General features: G+C 42.4%; 1 protein-coding gene across 2 annotated transcripts in view; it reads left to right on the plus strand.

Annotated features, from left to right (window-relative positions):
- The first annotated feature begins 1,527 nt into the window (after nt 1-1,527).
- Nucleotides 1,528-17,239, plus strand: part of LOC110503587 (latent-transforming growth factor beta-binding protein 4) — a 72,769-nt gene continuing 57,057 nt past the window's right edge. Inside the window, exons 1-3 of one of the 2 annotated variants that reach the window (XM_021581994.3) lie at nt 1,528-2,158; nt 5,634-5,704; nt 8,989-9,358. In XM_021581994.3, the coding sequence (XP_021437669.3) occupies nt 1,866-2,158; nt 5,634-5,704; nt 8,989-9,358 (734 nt within the window). In that variant the 5' untranslated portion in view covers nt 1,528-1,865. The remainder of the gene's footprint in view (nt 2,159-5,633; nt 5,705-8,988; nt 9,359-17,239) is intronic. The other variant, XM_021581993.3, reaches the window with a different exon arrangement.

Below are 17,239 nucleotides of genomic sequence, written 5' to 3' on the forward strand. Positions count from 1 at the left end.
GTCTCAGTCTTGTCATTGTTTACCTAAAAACAACATTTGGTCTGCAAAACAAATCTTTCCTTATCTTCTCATTAACACTTCCTTTTCCACTCCTTATTTCTTTCAGGTAACAGAGCCAGTGAATATGCAGTACTGCCTATAGCCCTCCCCAGCTGCACAGGTGTTGAGTCCAGGAGGGACATGGAGGCATCCTTGGAATCATTGGGACAATGCTCCACCTTTTGGTGGTGGTGTTTGTGTATGTTTACACTACAGTGTACCAAGCATCATGACAGGAAGAACTGCTGCCCTTAATTGCATAGATTGATTACTTATCCACACGCAAAGTACACGCACAAGTAGCGGATAGCTCGCTTCAATAGCTTATCCCCGACACGTATCACCCCATATATTAAGCAGGGGTTAAGCAATATAATATTTGTGATCACTGCAGGACATGATAGCATACATGTTGCAAATCATAAAGGTCCACTGAGAAAGAAAACATATGATGGGGTGGCAGGTAGCATAGGGGTTAAGAGCATTGGGTCAGAAACCAAATGGTTGCAGGTTTGAATCCCTCACCTGACTAGGTGAAAAATCTGTTGATGTGCCCTTGAGCAAAGCACTTAATGACTACATACTGTTTTACCCACTTTACATGCATATACTGTATTCTAGTCAAGGCTCATCCTATGCATGTCTAGCTACTGATGTACACACATTTTCTATTCATATACTGTCCATAATGTAACATGTAACGGTTCTCTTGAGTTGAAGGAGAGGCGGACCAAAATACAGCCTGGTTTCTATTCATGGTTCTTTAATAAAGACTCTACACATGAATAAACGTGCGAAAACCTAAAACAGCCCTATCTGGTGCAAACACAGAAACAGGAACAATCACCCACAAAACCCAACACCAAACAGGCTACCTAAATATGGTTCCCAATCAGAGACAATGACTAACACCTGCCTCTGATTGAGAACCATATCAGGCCAAACATAGAAATAGACAAACTAGACATGTAACATAGAATGCCCACTCAGATCACACCCTGACCAAACAAAACATAGAAACATACAAAGCAAACTATGGTCAGGGTGTGACAATACACACCATCATATACATATTTATTTATATTCCTGGACTCTGACATTGCTTGTCCTGATATTTTTTAATTCCTTTCTTTTTTGTTTTTTGGGATTTGTGTGTATTGTTTTGTATTGTTAGGTATTGCTGCACTTTTTGGTAGAAACACAAGCATTTCGCTGCACCTGACATAACATCTGCAAAATATGTGTATGTGACCAATTACATTTTATTTTATTTTATCGTAATTGCTCCTGTAAATCGCTCTGGGTAAGAGGATCTGCTAAATGACTAAAATGAATCAATCAATTGCTTATTGTATCTTATCGGAAATATTTGAGTGTGCTGTTGCAAATTGTATTATTGTCAAACGTCCTGCCTCGAGGATGCTGGTAGCCTAGATACAGGCAGACTCTTCTGTAGGCTGAAGTGGTCACCCCTCTATTTCCATTTCTATGCACGGGTCCGACACATATCTGATTGGCTGTGCTGTTCTCATATCTTACAACTCCTATCCAATTGGCTCAAAGTTTTTAAACCGAACTTTAAACCAGTTTATTTTCTATTTGAGAAGGGGAGCATCTTGCCTATTAATTGCATTTGCAAAAACAGGCAAAACGAAGACATATGTTGTCTAATTTTATATGATTTTGTTTTGGCTCACTCATTGCATAAAATGTGTTGGATTTTTTAGTATCAACATTTTATTTTTGTTTTAAAAATTTCCTGGAAATTCCGTTGCTCTTGGATTTTTTTATAGGGTCGATGTGTAACGCAGAAGAGACCTCTAAAGATGTCAAGCAGGAGATATGCTAACTTATTCGTTCTTGGAGTGGCATTTATTTTCTTTCTTACATTTTCGAAATTATATGGGACACTAGTGAGGCGTTCAACCCATAAAAGAGTGCACGAGACGCAGCGGAGAACTGCGAGCAGGTACCACCATACGACCGTTAATTATCAAGTTTATCACACTCAGCGGAGGATGCCAACGACTTCAAAACCCACATTAAAACAGAAACAGTTCCATTTTAATGGAAAGAAACACTGGAAATACGCAACTAATGTGACACTACAGTTAAACGGGTGAGTAGCCTAGTGATAAATGTGTGATTTAAAAATGGTAGTACAGCCTTCAACTCCGGACCCCAACAGTCAAAAGCAGGTGGTTTACAATAGCTACATAATGTAGCCTATAGTATACATAATCAGTCCATGTTTCCGTGTCCTTTGTCATTTGATAGCTTCATGAACATTTTGATTAAGATAGTAAACATTTGGGGGTTTATTATTTTGTCTAATAGCTTGTCAATTATTGTCCCATGGAAAATCATACTACAGAACAGAATGCTTTGAAGTAAAAAACAAATAAATTCCTGATCGGTAGCCTATTTAAAGCTATCTGTTTAAATTATCCATCAAAGTGGTAGACCACAATCCAATGTGAATGTTTTTACATCCCAAAAATGTACACAGGTATGTATGCTTGCACTAGTCCCTCTTGGAATGTGTGAAATTCTTCTATTTGACGCAAGAGTTATCAATGTATACGGTGACCTAACTGCACATTTGTTTCAAGTGCATGACAACAAGTGATAAATGGACCCAAAGTCAATCACACCGGGCTGGGAAATGGCACTTCATGCACAACAAACATTTAATGGAGTTTGGCACTTTCTGAACTTTGGCCAGATTAGAGACTCGACACATTTATCATCTGGTGAAGTATTCCCCTGACCCGCAGAGGAAATGTTGATCATTAAAGCTAGGGGAGGAATTTTGATTATCCCATTGCATTGGCACATTACAGTACTTCTGGTCATGAGCGTAGAACCGTGTACAAGCTCTCTAAGCAATGAATAGGATGAATCATTACTTCCCTTTTTCCAGACCGCCTAATTTGGATGATTTGAATGCCTCAACTCATGTTTTCATGTAGTGAAAAAACATTTCACTAATTGAGGTAAATTAGTTGTGTGTACTAGTATCACCAACAGGCCATTTCTCTTTGTGGGCCACGACAGTCCCACTCTGCTCTATTTAGCCCCAATGCACAGAAGGAGCCTGAATGAATGTCCAAAATAAACACTGTTGTTGTTCCGCTCTGGGGTGAGGGTGCAGGCTGGGCCCGAGGGGGTAAATGGGAGAACTTTCACAGTCACTGGAGGGTGGACGAGGGGAGTTTGCGTTCAGGTTAGTCACGCTAGCCGGCCACAGAGTGGCGGTTCAGCAGTTCAACCCAGGCTTAGGGGATTGAACAGAGCGACAGACCCTTCCCAGAAACTGGCATCGCTTCAAAGCCTCTTTGATGAGGATCTTTAGCAGCCCACGTCATTTAAAAGAGGGTCACATATATTATTGATCTGCTCTAAGGGGGTGAAGTGGAGGGAAGTGGGAAGAAATTCCTGAACTCTGCTAGAACAAGAGCATGGATTGACTTGGCGGAGCTGCAGTGAGCCCATAGTGTGTGACTGTAACTAAGGCTCTCTTTGTGTGAGTCTTTTTTTTATTCACAGCCACAGAGCTCCTCTGAAACATTGCAGTGTTATGAGGTGCTCGTACTGTACGGCAGGCTATAGGCACTAACACAGCACATGCCGCAATACAGAAGCTCTCGGGACTCTCTCGAGTTCGAGAACATTAGTCCCGCTCCAGAGCAGAGAGACACTAGAACTAAGGAGTCATCATTCAGTCTGAGCCTTTTAGAATAACTCCTCGAAGATGAGAGGATAGAAAGCCCAAGTCTAAGAGTCAGGCACTTCAGAATCAGTGCTCAGTCGCCAGACGAAAACGGTCAAGATCGAAAGATGGATGGCCTGTGGCAGTGGACGGGAGCAGTGTGAGTATGCAGGCTTTTAATGGGGGTGGCTCCTCTGGCCAGACGACAGGTCCCACTTAGTTCTGTAAGCACAGGGCCTGGGGATTCTTCTACTTTATTAGAGCAGTGTCAGCACTGCATTAAGATCCGACTAGAGACAAAACAGGCAGTCATTTTCCATAATCACCACCGCTGACAACTCCCTATTTGGAATGAAATCCCCCCCCCCCCCCGTCTCAGTGGTTTCTGACTAACACCCGTCTTCATAGTTGGAAGAACCCGGGTGGAGTTCAGTTCAACACCTGCACTGAAGGGAACTGTCAGTCAGAGATGCTATGTGTACCACAGTCATGTTTAGGTGTTTGGGTTTGGTTAGGAAGTTTGCAAATATTTTGTTGAGATCGAATGTTGCTGGTCAATTAAAAAATCCTTCATGATGGTGTCCAAACTGAAAGATCAGCAATTTAGCGGTGATGTTTGAGTAATTCCGGCGCAACAATGGTGTGGTAAAGTCTGTTTTGGCAGTGACATCTGCTGAATTAGCCTCCAACTTGGCCTGGGGTTAAAGGTTATTCCCAGTCTCCCAGACAGGCTCACCTTCCTCTGGGTCAGTTCACTGCTGGGTTTGAATAGGGGCCCTACCTCTGCTCCTTTGCAGACCCCCAGTCAGTCCCTGTTGGAAGAGGCTCCTGGCCCACTATTTGCAAACACACAATAAAGCCAGGAAACTGTAACTAATTAGCAAATCCCACAAAGGCGGTATAAGGGCAGCTCCGTGGCGTGGGTCGCGCTGAGCTGTCACTTTGAAGTGGGAGTCGTCACCCTTGCTTGTGTTGGCGTGCTAATTGCCTCTTCTCCCAGAAGCCCCCTGGATAAACAGGCGGGTGCCCCAGAAACGAGACGTTGTGGAGGACCCTTAATCCGGTTTTGTTTACCCAATCTGTGAAAGAGAGTGGCCAAGCGGCTGGTCCAGAGACAGACATATGGCCAGACCAGTGTGGGAACACAATATCTGTCATCCATTGTGCACGGGACGGACAGATACCCTTCTCACCCAGGGCAACCACACCATGGCCCCTCATTCATATTCATAGCTCCTGTTTTAAACACCCTGAATCTATTACGTCCAAAGGCAAGTGTAAAGACAAGGAGGTATTCATTGTTTCACACTGAAGCAACAGTACATTTCTGGGGGCCCAAGTAGTTTTTTATGAATATCCAGGGAGTTGTGAAAATGGGACCGTGTTTAGATCCTTTTGTGATCAAATTAAGTGATTTATTTTGTATTCATGACCTTGAACTGTTATAAAGCAGTAGTGTCTGTGATTTTTGAGTATGTGGGGTTCCTGTCTTTAAGCATAATCTTAATTTATGACAGCCTAAACTATGTACTGTGATAACGTTTGCCAAGGGCGGACTTGCCATTGGCATTTTGGCAAATGCCAGATGGGTTGGTCCATTTTTAGCCTAGTAGGCCTGTCTAACTTGGATTTTCTGTGCAAAACTATTGTTATCTGGCTAATAATGGTAGCCTCAAGGAACAACATGGGCTGTTGTGGTGCCCTTGAGGGGAAAAAAGAGCCCGTGTGGGGGCCTCAAGGGAAAAATGGTCCAGTGTTAGAAATGCCAGGGGCAATTTTTGGTCCCAGTCCACCCCTGACTGCTGCAATGATCTCATCCTGCTCAGATTCCTGTAGACTCAGCTATCTTTAACATGCTGTCTGTCTCCCATGCTCTCTGCAGGCCTAATGTATGTGGAAACAGGTGCTGCCACGGATGGACCATTTCACCCAAGACTCAGAAATGCACCAAACGTAAGTTTTTCATCCATTTTCTCCATAGCAGGACAGTCAGCCCTTCCATTATGTGTAATGTTGTTCCACATTGTTGTGGAAATATGATATAAAGATCTTGTCATACCGTATCATGGAATAACATGAATAGCCAAGTCTATTTTTTTTTTGTATTTTTTTTATACTTTAGTTTATTTAGTAAATATTTTCTTAACTCTATTCCTTGAACTGCATTGTTGGTTAAAGGCTTCTAAGTAAGCATTTCACAGTAAGGTCTGCGCCTGGTGTATTCGGCGCATGTGACAAATAAAATTTGACGCATGATTCCGTTTTTTTTCTTGCAAGAAGTTGCCTTATACAGTAGGGATGGCTGTCCTTATACCACCATGACAGCCAGAGGTGTCATGCCCATATGGGGCACGGGGGCACGTGTCCCTGTATAATACTACTAGCCACCTAGCAAGTTTATGAAGTTGGCTTTAGCTAGCCAAGATTTGGAGCCTATCTCCCAAGCTCATATCTAGCTACTAAGCTGTCAATCAGGCAGCTGTGTACCAGGCTGTCAATCAAGTTAGAGTAGCTAGCTTGTCTATCACCATCTTAGCTTGCATGCCTGCTGGCAAGGTTGGTAGACTTTAGAAACGCAAGCAATAACTAAATATACTGACTACCATTCATTATTTTATCCAGATTTTATCAGAGATGAAGAGAAGCATATTTTTTGGATTCTTTAAAAAAAAGAAAAATACATTTCAGGCCTCCATACCACCCCCCAGCCACCCTCATTTACTTTTTTGCCCCCTCAGATATTTGGGCTTTATGGCGCCCATGATGACAGTCCATATCATGGTACTTGTGAATGGTCTATTCCCAGTACTGTATATAGACGGCAAGCTGTTAATAGTTGGTTTAAAAAGGAGCGAGAGACCATCAATCAGGCTCTATAGGACAATGGAATGTTCTCTCCACCCAGCTGGAAGTTGTAATGTCACATCCAACATCAGCAGTACCCAGTCCAATCTGTGTTTTCTCCCATTTCACTCAGTCTGAAATCATACACGCTCCAGATGTCTTTGTATCATCATTTTCTGATTATGGTGGAGGTGTGGATGGCAAATATGAATGCCGGTCAAGACCTACACAGTTTACAGATATAATATCTTACATTTGACCTTTTTAAACCTCAAATACACTACAATTTAAATTTCCCACTGGAAAATTCTCTGCAACAACAGATTGATCAAATGTAAAATAGGACACCTGTAGGCTTACAGGGTGTAGCAAAAAGTGTCCGGTATCGATGTGTTTCGATAGGTTATAAAAGTGAATATGTCATGTGTGTTGAGCACCTCTGGTCTTAGAGAGCCTGTCTTAGGCTGCATCGACACAGGCAGACCAATTCTGATATTTTTTTTCACTAATTGGTCTTTTGACCAATCACACCAGCTCTGAAAAAGATCTGATGTGATTGGTCAAAAGACCAATTACTGGGAGAAAAAAAAACAGAATTGGGCTGCCTGTGTAAACACAGCCATAGTGGTCTGTGATGGTGGCCAAACCTGGATTTGACCCTGGACCAGCAAACCTTTAGCTAAACCCCTGACAGGCCTGGGCCAATATTCTTAAAGTGTCTCAGAGTAAGAGTGCTGATTTATGATGTAGATACCACCCTGTCCATATAATCAGGATCTAAAAGTCAGAACTGATTCTAGATCAGCAATGTAACTCTGAGACGGTTTATGAATACAGGCCCTGCTTTGTCTACACACCATGCTGTACACTGAGAAGAGGTCAGGACCTTTGAAGAAAGGAAGAGCTCCTATTCATGTCCGTCGCCAACATCTCTGTGGTGTTATCATTATCACCTCCATAAGCCTTGTTTACAGGGATTTGAACACCTTTACTTGATCCAACCACTTGACCCAGAGGATTTAAAGGGCCAGTGTTATGTCAAAACAACCTGGCTCGGCATTTCTGCAAAGCACAGCTCTGCACTCTGTCAGGAAGCCCAGACTCACTGTGGATCTCACACAGTCACACACGTTCATTCACGCACGCACACACACAGGCGCAAGCACACACAAAAATAAACACCCATACTTCCTTTCCCCCTCTGAGGTTTAGTGATGCAAGATAATAGCCACACTGAGAAGGAAACTCTGAATCTAGGCCTAAATCTGCTTCCACTTCAATCAGATCAAGCGTTCACCGGCGATAGCCGACACCCACATAGCTGATGTTTTGTCATTGTCGGAGGTGGAACTGCGTTGGAGCTGTCAAATCGGTGAGCAGCTGCTCTTCTGATCATTGTTCTGAAACAACACCTGTCTCACTCGCGTTACAAGTTCAGAACGAGAAAGTGTAGGCCTAGTCTATATAGAAATATGAGTCTCAAATTGAAAATCATGAAACTAAATAATTAGGGTTTCTATCATCCTAATGGAGGTGTAGATACATCTCACATTCCAGTGTTCCATCTTGTAAACAAGACTGCATGAGATTTCTTTTAATGCGACTCAGTGCAGCCAATAGCAATGTCGGCATTAGGTATAACACCAGCAGCCGCTTGTGCATTTGACAGCCCTTACGCAGTTCCACCGTCAAAACCAGCGCTATGCGGATGTCGGCTAAAGCCGATCTGATTTGAATAGAGCCCTTCGTTAGATTCAGTCCACTGTGCACTTTGAGTCTCACTTCTGTTTGAGCACATTGTGCTAGCCTTCATGTGAAAAAATCCATGGAGAAAAAGTGTTTCCGTGCACAACTCCCGAAACAATGTCAGTAAGCGGTGCCCATCGCTATTCATGGAGGCGGCCAGGAGATTTGTGGTAAGCTGCTGGGTTTGGGATACGCTGTTGTTGTCTGTGGCCAATGGGCCATTACTGGAGCCCTCCAGGGGGTTCGGCCCTGGCACAATGACGCCCAGCCAGGGATGATGGGAGAAATCAAGAGCTAGGGGCCAGGGTTGGGGGCCTGGAGGAGCACGGAGCCCATAAACTTTGCATTGTGTATGCATGAATGCCCCCTCCCTGTATCCAGGACCATGGCTCTCTCCCTCCTCTCCCCTTTTCATTTCTTAGTTTATTTCAGGGGAGTGAAATCTTGACATTCACCATTGGCTGTTTTCCTTGTTAAGTTACAATGCACATTAAGCTGTTTGTGCTACTGAGTTTTTATTGAGATTGTGCTGAGGTTGTGCTGGACAAACCAGTTATCCTCTTACGCTTGAGTTTCTGCTCTCTCAACCACAGTCCACTATTCTGGTTTAATGAACATTCTCCTCCTCTCTCTCCCCTCACTTGAAGCAAGGTGCCTTCCACGCTGCCACAACGGAGCCGTGTGCAGGCAGCCCAACATCTGTGAATGCAGAACGGGCTTCTACGGGGCCCGCTGTGAGTTTGCAAGCGTGACCTATGGCCTCGTAGGCCTTCCCTGGGCCTTACTGCGCCCCACCAGCCCCATGGTCAGCACCACCACCTCAGGACTAAGCATCACCCTCCCACCTACCACTAGCCTCTCACCAACCATCACCCTCCCACCAACCACCGTCATCCCCACCACCACCACCCCAGTTTCCGCAGAGACCACAGCTGCATGGAGGACAGCGGGGACACCAGCCAGCACCACCAACCCAGAGACCAAGAAATATTACGCTGTGCGCTGGCAACCTCTTACGTGAGTTTCTGACTTCTCTTTACTGTGCACTGCCTTGATTTACTGCATCACCAGCTTGTGCCATTTAGTCCCTTCTCTACTCCTCCATTTCCTCCTTCTCTCAGTTTGCTGGCTTTGAAGTGCCAGTCTCCAGTCAAAGGCCTGGGTTAGCCCAGCATGTGGGCCACAGGTGCAGTGTGTCTGTGGCGCTTAGTGTGGTCCACCTGATGCAGCGCAGGTGTTAGAATCAGGGCACCTTTCCAATTTTTTTATTTTTTTTATTTAAACTTTATTTAACCAGGTAGGCAAGTTGAGAACAAGTTCTCATTTACAATTGCGACCTGGCCAAGATAAAGCAAAGCAGTTCGACACATACAACAACACAGAGTTACACTCGGAGTAAAACAAACATACAGGCAATAATACATTAGAAAAATAAGTCTATATACAATGTGAGCAAATGAGGTGAGATAAGGGAGGTAAAGGCAAAAAAAGGCTCTGGTGGCGAAGTAAATACAATATAGCAAGTAAAACACTGGAATGGTAGATTTGCAGTGGAATAATGTGCAAGGTAGAGATAGAAATAATGGGGTGCAAAGGAGCTAAATAAATAAATAAATATAGTAGGGGGAGAGGTAGTTGTTTGGGCAAAATTATAGATGGGCTATGTACAGGTGCAGGAAATCGTGAGCTGCTCTGACAGCTGGTGCTTAAAGCTAGTGAGGGAGATAAGTGTTTCCAGTTTCAGAGATTTTTGTAGTTCGTCCCAGTCATTGGCAGCAGAGAACTGGAAGGAGAGGCGGCCAAAGGAAGAATTGGTTTTGGGGGTGACCAGAGAGATACTGTATACCTGCTTGAGCGCATGCTACAAGCAGCACCCACCTGTAGCATGCGCTCAAGCAGGTATACAGTATCTCTCTGGTCACCCCCAAAACCAATTCTTCCTTTGGCCGCCTCTCCTTCCAGTTCTCTGCTGCCAATGACTGGGACGAACTACAAAAATCTAAAAGCTAATTGGTGACCAGCGAGCTGAGATAAGGGGGGACTTTACCTAGCAGGGTCGTGTAGATGACCTGGAGCCAGTGGGTTTGGTGACGAGTATGAAGCGAGGGCCAGCCAACGAGAGCGTACAGGTCGCAGTGGTGGGTAGTATATGGGGCTTTGGTGACAAAACGGATGGCACTGTGATAGACTGCATCCAATTTATTGAGTAGTGTATTTTGGAGGCTATTTTGTAAATGACACCGCCGAAATCGAGGATCGGTAGGATGGTCAGTTTTACGAGGGTATGTTTGGCAGCATGAGTGAAGGATGCTTCTTTTGCAAAATAGAAAGCCAATTCTAGATTTAACTTTGGATTGTAGATGTTTGCTGTGAGTCTGGAAGGAGAGTTTACAGTCTAACCAGACACCTATGTATTTGTAGTTGTCCACGTTTTCTAAGTCAGAACCGTCCAGAGTAGTGATGGTGGACGGGTGGGCAGGTGCACGCAGCGATCGGTTGAAGAGTGGCACCTTTCCAAATGATTGAGAGGGTTGGCTCAGTGCCAGCCCAGGGGTTTATATAGAGTACAGTTAAGCAATAAGGCACGAGGGGGTGTGGTATATGGCCAATATACCACGGATAAGGGCTGTTCTTACTCTCGACACATCGGAGTGCCTGGATACAGCCTAAGCCGTGGTATATTGGCCATATACCACAAACCCCTGAGGTGCCTTATTGCTATTATAAACTGGTTACTAAAGTAATTAGAGCAGTAAAAATAAACGTCATAGCCATTGTATACGGTCTCATATACCACAGCTGTCAGCCAATCAGCATTCAGGGCTGGAACCACCCAGTTAATAATATGAAATATAAGTTGAGAAAAATATGAAGACTTATCGCTTTGTGCTGTCGACCAGATCACATTTTATTCATCATAAATATTTATTTTGGCAGCTAATTGAAACTTTAGTTAACAAATAAAAAGCCCACACTTAATCCAGTGGTGACAATATTTTGTAGCCTCAACTGATAGAAAGGTAACCCTTTAGTTTGCGGAATGGGAAAGCAGCCTTCCATTACAATTAAATGGTGTAGTTACCCATGATAGTCAGCAGGTGGAACTGTTCTCCAAATAAAATCTACTGTAAATCAAAGTGGAACTAATACTGTACTGCAAATGGAGCAGCTGTGTGTGTGTGTGTGTGTGTGTGTGTGTGTGTGTGTGTGTGTGGTCTTGTTCATAGTAAAGAAATTTGGTTTCTACAACTGGTCCTAGTATTTTATTTTCAAAACTGTTAATTATGCAGACAAAGGTCAAAATGAGTGATGGAAAGACACCAAACAGCCCTTGAAGGCATGCAGTAGGATTGCCTGTGAAAGAAATACATCTTTATGCTCTGAAATGAAAAATAAAGCTTTTAGTCTCCATAAGTCTTTTGCCAAAATTAGAAAGTCATTGGTGGATGACTGCTGTTGGAAACTTTAATGTTCGTCATTCATATAATAGTTCAGTGGTTCTTCAACTTTTTCCTGGGACCCAAATGAAAAAAATCTGTGTTTTCCTGGGACCCATGCTCATGAAAACATGCCACTTTTTTTTTTTAGTGGCCCCTCTTGCCAGCATTTTGCGATGGGACGTAGAGACAATATTGCAGTTTTAAAGCAAGTTCCATGAAATACTACAGATTTTTCCATGGGGCAGAAAGAAATCTTTGCATATTTAAAGCTAATTTCCTGCAATTCAAATTGTACACATTAATGCCATGTTAATATGATATGAGTGAAAGTGACTAACAAAATCTATGGCTAGACTAACTTAACATTCTAAATAAACATTGTTTGCTTACAACGCTAATTGGAGTGACTGTCTGTGACTGGCACAACCAAATGTCCGAAATTACACCTTGTGTATTCTAATATTCTAACTCTCAAAAGTAATTTACACTGACGTGTCACGACCCACTTTGGGTTCATGTGCCTCGTCAGCGTCGTCTTGTAGCATTGTGGAAGTTGGTTAAAAAGACATCAATTCCCATGTTATTTAATGTATACAATACTGCAATTTTAGTTATTTCACGTGTACACCATATTGCCTTGTGTAGTGATTCAATTACTGCACTGAGGCCAGTCACTTGAAGTCAGGTTTTTATATATTTGAGGAGCATTGTCTAGCTGTGTACAGGCTACAGTACCAGTCAAACGTTTGGACACACCTACTCATTCCAGGGTTTTTTCTTTATTTTTACTATTTTCTACATTGTAGAATAATAGTGAAGACATCAAAACTATGAAATAACACATATGGAATCATGTAGTGTTAAACAAATCAAAATATATGTTATGTTTGAGATTCTTCAAAAGGAGCCACCCTTTGCCTGGATGGCAGCTTTGCACACGCTTGGCATTCTCTCAACCAGCTGTTTTCCAACAGTCTTGAAGGAGTTCCCACAAATGCAGAGCATTTGTTGGCTGCTTTTCCTTCACTCTGCGGTCCAACTCATTCCAAACCATCTCAATTTGGTTGAGGTCAGGGGATTGTGGAGGCCAGGTCATCTGATGCAGCACTCCATCACTCTCTTTGGTCAAATAGCCCTTACACAACCTGGAGATGTGTTTTGGGTCATTGTCCTGTTGAAAATAATTGATTGTCCCACTAAGCGCAAACCAGATCGCTTCTGTTTGTGTGGCGTATCGCTGCAGAATTCTGTGGTAGCCATGCTGGTTTAGTGTGCCTTAAATTCTAAATAAATCACTGACAGTGTCACCAGAAAAGCACCATCATACCACCTCCTCCATGCTTCACATTGGGAACCACACATGCGGAGATCATCCGTTCACCTACTCTGCATCTCACAAAGACACTGCGATTGGAACCAAAAATCTCAAATTTGGACTCAGACTAAGGACAGATTTCCACCAATCTAATGTCCATTGATCATGTTTCTTGGCCCAAGCAAGTCTTCTCTTATTATTGGTGTCCTTTACTAATGATTTCTTTGCAGAAATTCAACCATGAAGGCCTGATTCACACAACCTCCTCTGAACAGTTGATGTTGAGATGTGTCTGTTACTTGAACTCTGAAGCATTTATTTGGGCTGCGATCTGAGGTGCAGTTAACTCTAATGAACTTATCTTCTGCAGCAGAGGTAACTCTGGGTCTTCCTTTCCTGTGGTGGCCCTCATGAAAGCCAGTTTCATCATAGCGCTTGATGGCTTTTGCGACTGCACTTGAAGAAACTTTGAAAGTTCTTGAAATGTTCCCGCATTGACTGACCTTCATGTCTTAAAGCAATGATGGACTGTCGTTTCTCTTTGCTTATTTAAGCTGTTCTTGCCCTAATATGGACTTGATCTTTTACCACCCCTACCTTATCACAACACAACTGATTGCCTCAAACAAATTACAAATTAACTTTTAACAAGGCACACCTGGTAATTGAAATGCATTCCAGGTGACTACCTCATGAAGCTGGTTGAGAGAATGCCAAGAGCGTGCGAAAGTTGGCATCAAGTCAAAGGGTGGTTACTTTGAAGAATCTCAAATATAAAAAACAATTTGATTTGTTTCACACTTTTTTGCTTACTAAATGTTTCCATATGTTATTTCATAGTTTTAATGTATTCCCTATCATTATACAATGTAGAAAATAGTACAAATAAACTAAATCACTTGAATGAGTAGGTGTGTCCAAACTTTTGACTGGCACTGTATGTCTCCAATTAGGACTAATGAGGAAAACAGAGTTTCCCTTTACAACCCCCAGCATCCACTGCTACTCATTCACAAAAGCAGCAAAAACACTGTCTGCAAAATAGATATCCACTGGCCTGAGGCCTCCAGCTCTGTGGGAATTTGGACTGAATTACCATAATCGTTTCTGATGATGTGTATAGTGAAATTGTATTGTTTCAGTGGCGACCTCAACATAGTTTTTTTTATACCAAGGCTATTGACATTTACAACATAACAAATGTCTTCTTGATTACGACTTGATTTCGTGTCTTGTATTGTTGTGGCAAACCAACTTGCTGTTCCAGCCAAAGGTAGAGCATCACACCACCCTATGTCACATGCATCACTACAAACAAAGCAATCTTTCAAAGGATTTAAGGGAGCTTTCTTTGATTTGAGCCTTGTGTTTGTGTCTGTGTCCAATGAAATCATGTCTTCTTCAGATTAAAAAACACACCGTGGAGAAGTTAAACCCAGGAGTGATTTAATGCATCTTGGAAAGGATGGAGCGTCTTCTCTCGTCTTTGGCTCTGCTTCTCGTCTCATTTCTGAGTTCACATTTCACTAACCCAGCTTCCTCATCCATGTAAACAGTTTGATCTCTGCAGGCCTCGACACCACAGTATGTTGGATTTAAACTAATCACACCTCTATGGTTGTGTCCCAAATGGCACCATATTCCACATGTAGTGCACTACTTTTGACGCCCCCTGGTAAACAGTAGTGCACTACATAGGGAATAGGGTGACGTTTGGGACACGACCTATGTGGGGCGTTGATCCACTGCTTTGAGCCAAACCATGGAATGGGAGCATGTTTGTGTTTACTGTGAACCCAAGCCAAAGCTGTCTGATGTACAGTATGTATTAGAGGTCGACCGATTATGATTTTTCAACGCAGATACCGATTATTGAAGGACCAAAACAAGCCGATACCGATTAATCGGCCGGTTTATTTATTTATTTATTTGTTATAATGACAATTACAACAATACTGAATGAACACTTATTTTAACTTAATATAATACATCAATAAAAATCTATTTAGCCTCAAATAAATAATGAAACATGTTCAATTTGGTTTAAATAATGCAAAAACAAAGTGTTGGAGAAGTAAAAGTGCAATATGTGCCATGTAAAAAAGCGTTTGAGTTCCTTGCTCAGAACATGAGAACATATGAAAGTTGGTGGTTCCTTTTAACATGAGACTTCAATATTCCAAGGTAAGAGGTTTTAGGTTGTAGTTAATATAGTATTTATAGGACTATTTCTCTCTATACCATTTGTATTTCATATACCTTTGACTATTGGATGTTCTTATAGGCACTATAGTATTGCCAGTGTAACAGTATAGCTTCCGTCCCTCTCCTCGCTCCTACCTGGGCTCGAAACAGGAACACATCGACAACAGCAACACTCGAAGCAGCGTTACACAATGCTCCTAAAAAGCCGCGACCCTTGCAGAGCAAGGGGAATAACTACTCCAAGTCTCAGAGCGAGTGACGTTTGAAACATTATTAGCACACACCCAGCTAACTAGCTAGCCATTTCACATCGGTTACACCAGCCATTAGGCTGATAGGCTTGAAGTCATAAACAGCGCTGTGCTTGCGATGAGCTGCTGGCAAAACGCACGAAAGTGCTGTTTGAATGAATGCTTACGAGCCTGCTGCTGCCTACCATCGCTCAGTCAGACTGCTCTATCAAATCATAGACTTAATTATAACATAATAACACACAGAAATATGAGCCTTTGGTCATTAATATGGTCGAATCCGGAAACTATAATTTCGAAAACAAAACGTTTATTATTTCAGTGAAATACGGAACCGTTCCATATTTTATCTAACGGGTGGCATCCATAAGTCTAAATATTCTTGTTACATTGCACAACCTTCAATGTTATGTCATAATTATGTAAAATTCTGGCAAATTAGTTTGCAATTAACCAGGCTTCCCAAACTGTTGCATATACCCTGACTCTGAGTGCAATGAACGCAAGATAAATGACACAATTTCACCTGGTTAATATTGCCTGCTAACCTGGATTTCTTTTAGCTAAATATGCAGGTTTAAAAATATATACTTCTGTGTATTGATTTTAAGATATTATTGGCATTGGTGTTTATGGTTAGGTATAGTCGTCCAACGATTGTGCTTTTTTCGCAAATGCGCTTTTAAGATAAACTAGATAAACTAGTAATATCATCAACCATGTGATTATGTTTGATTGTTTTTTATAAGATAAGTTTAATGCTAGCTAACAACTTACCTTGGCTTACTGCATTCGCGTAACAGGCAGGCTCCTCGTGGAGTGCAATGAGACTAGTTAACTGTAAGGTTGCAAGATGGGATCCCCCGAGCTGACAAGATGAAAATCTGTCATCCTGCCCCTGAACAAGGCAGTTAACCCACCGCTCCTAGGCCGTCATTGAAAATAAGAATGTGTTCTTAACTGACTTGCCTAGTAAAATAAAGGTATAAAAAATAAAAAAATAAATCGGCGCCCAAAAATACAGATTTCCGATTGTTATGAAAACTTGAAATCGGCTCTAATTAATCAGTCATTCCGATTAATCGGTCGACCTCTAGTATGTATGCATTACTATGGCCATTCTATAGGATTACAGGCAATCTGCTAGACTGTGGTGCTGTAGGTCAGATTGATGGAATAGGTTCAACCACTGACCATCCATCTCTGCTGTTTTCTGTCCAGTCTAAGTGAAATGTCTCAGACCACCAGGCCGGCTCCCTGCTCCCTGTCATCACACACACACACACACACACACACACACACACACACACACACACACACACGTCTGGGTTTAGTCTGGTTCTGAGACAGTTAGACATAAGCTCTATTTGTTCTTAGTGTATGACCCCAGTGCCTCTTCATAGTTTGACTTTTCCTTATCTCTATTCTCTTGGCTTTTAATCATTCTGCCCAGCAACAACACCCAGGGATCAGGATATTAGATAGAATTTTAGCGACGTGTCCAAATAGTTTCATAATGTTTTTAGGTAAAACTAATTCCCTGTCCAAAGCTTTTAAACCTCTTTTGGTAGCAAGTTGCTCCTGCTTGGTTTCAAGTTACTCGGAGTTGATTTAGGCAACCTTTTTGGAACACGCTAAAAGGGGTCCTATTCCAACTATTCTAATTGTTTTGCGTTCAACGATGCTA

This window comes from Oncorhynchus mykiss, chromosome 24, assembly GCF_057628025.1.
Source record: "Oncorhynchus mykiss isolate SJ-2025 chromosome 24, ASM5762802v1, whole genome shotgun sequence".
NCBI classification, from domain to species: domain Eukaryota; kingdom Metazoa; phylum Chordata; class Actinopteri; order Salmoniformes; family Salmonidae; genus Oncorhynchus; species Oncorhynchus mykiss.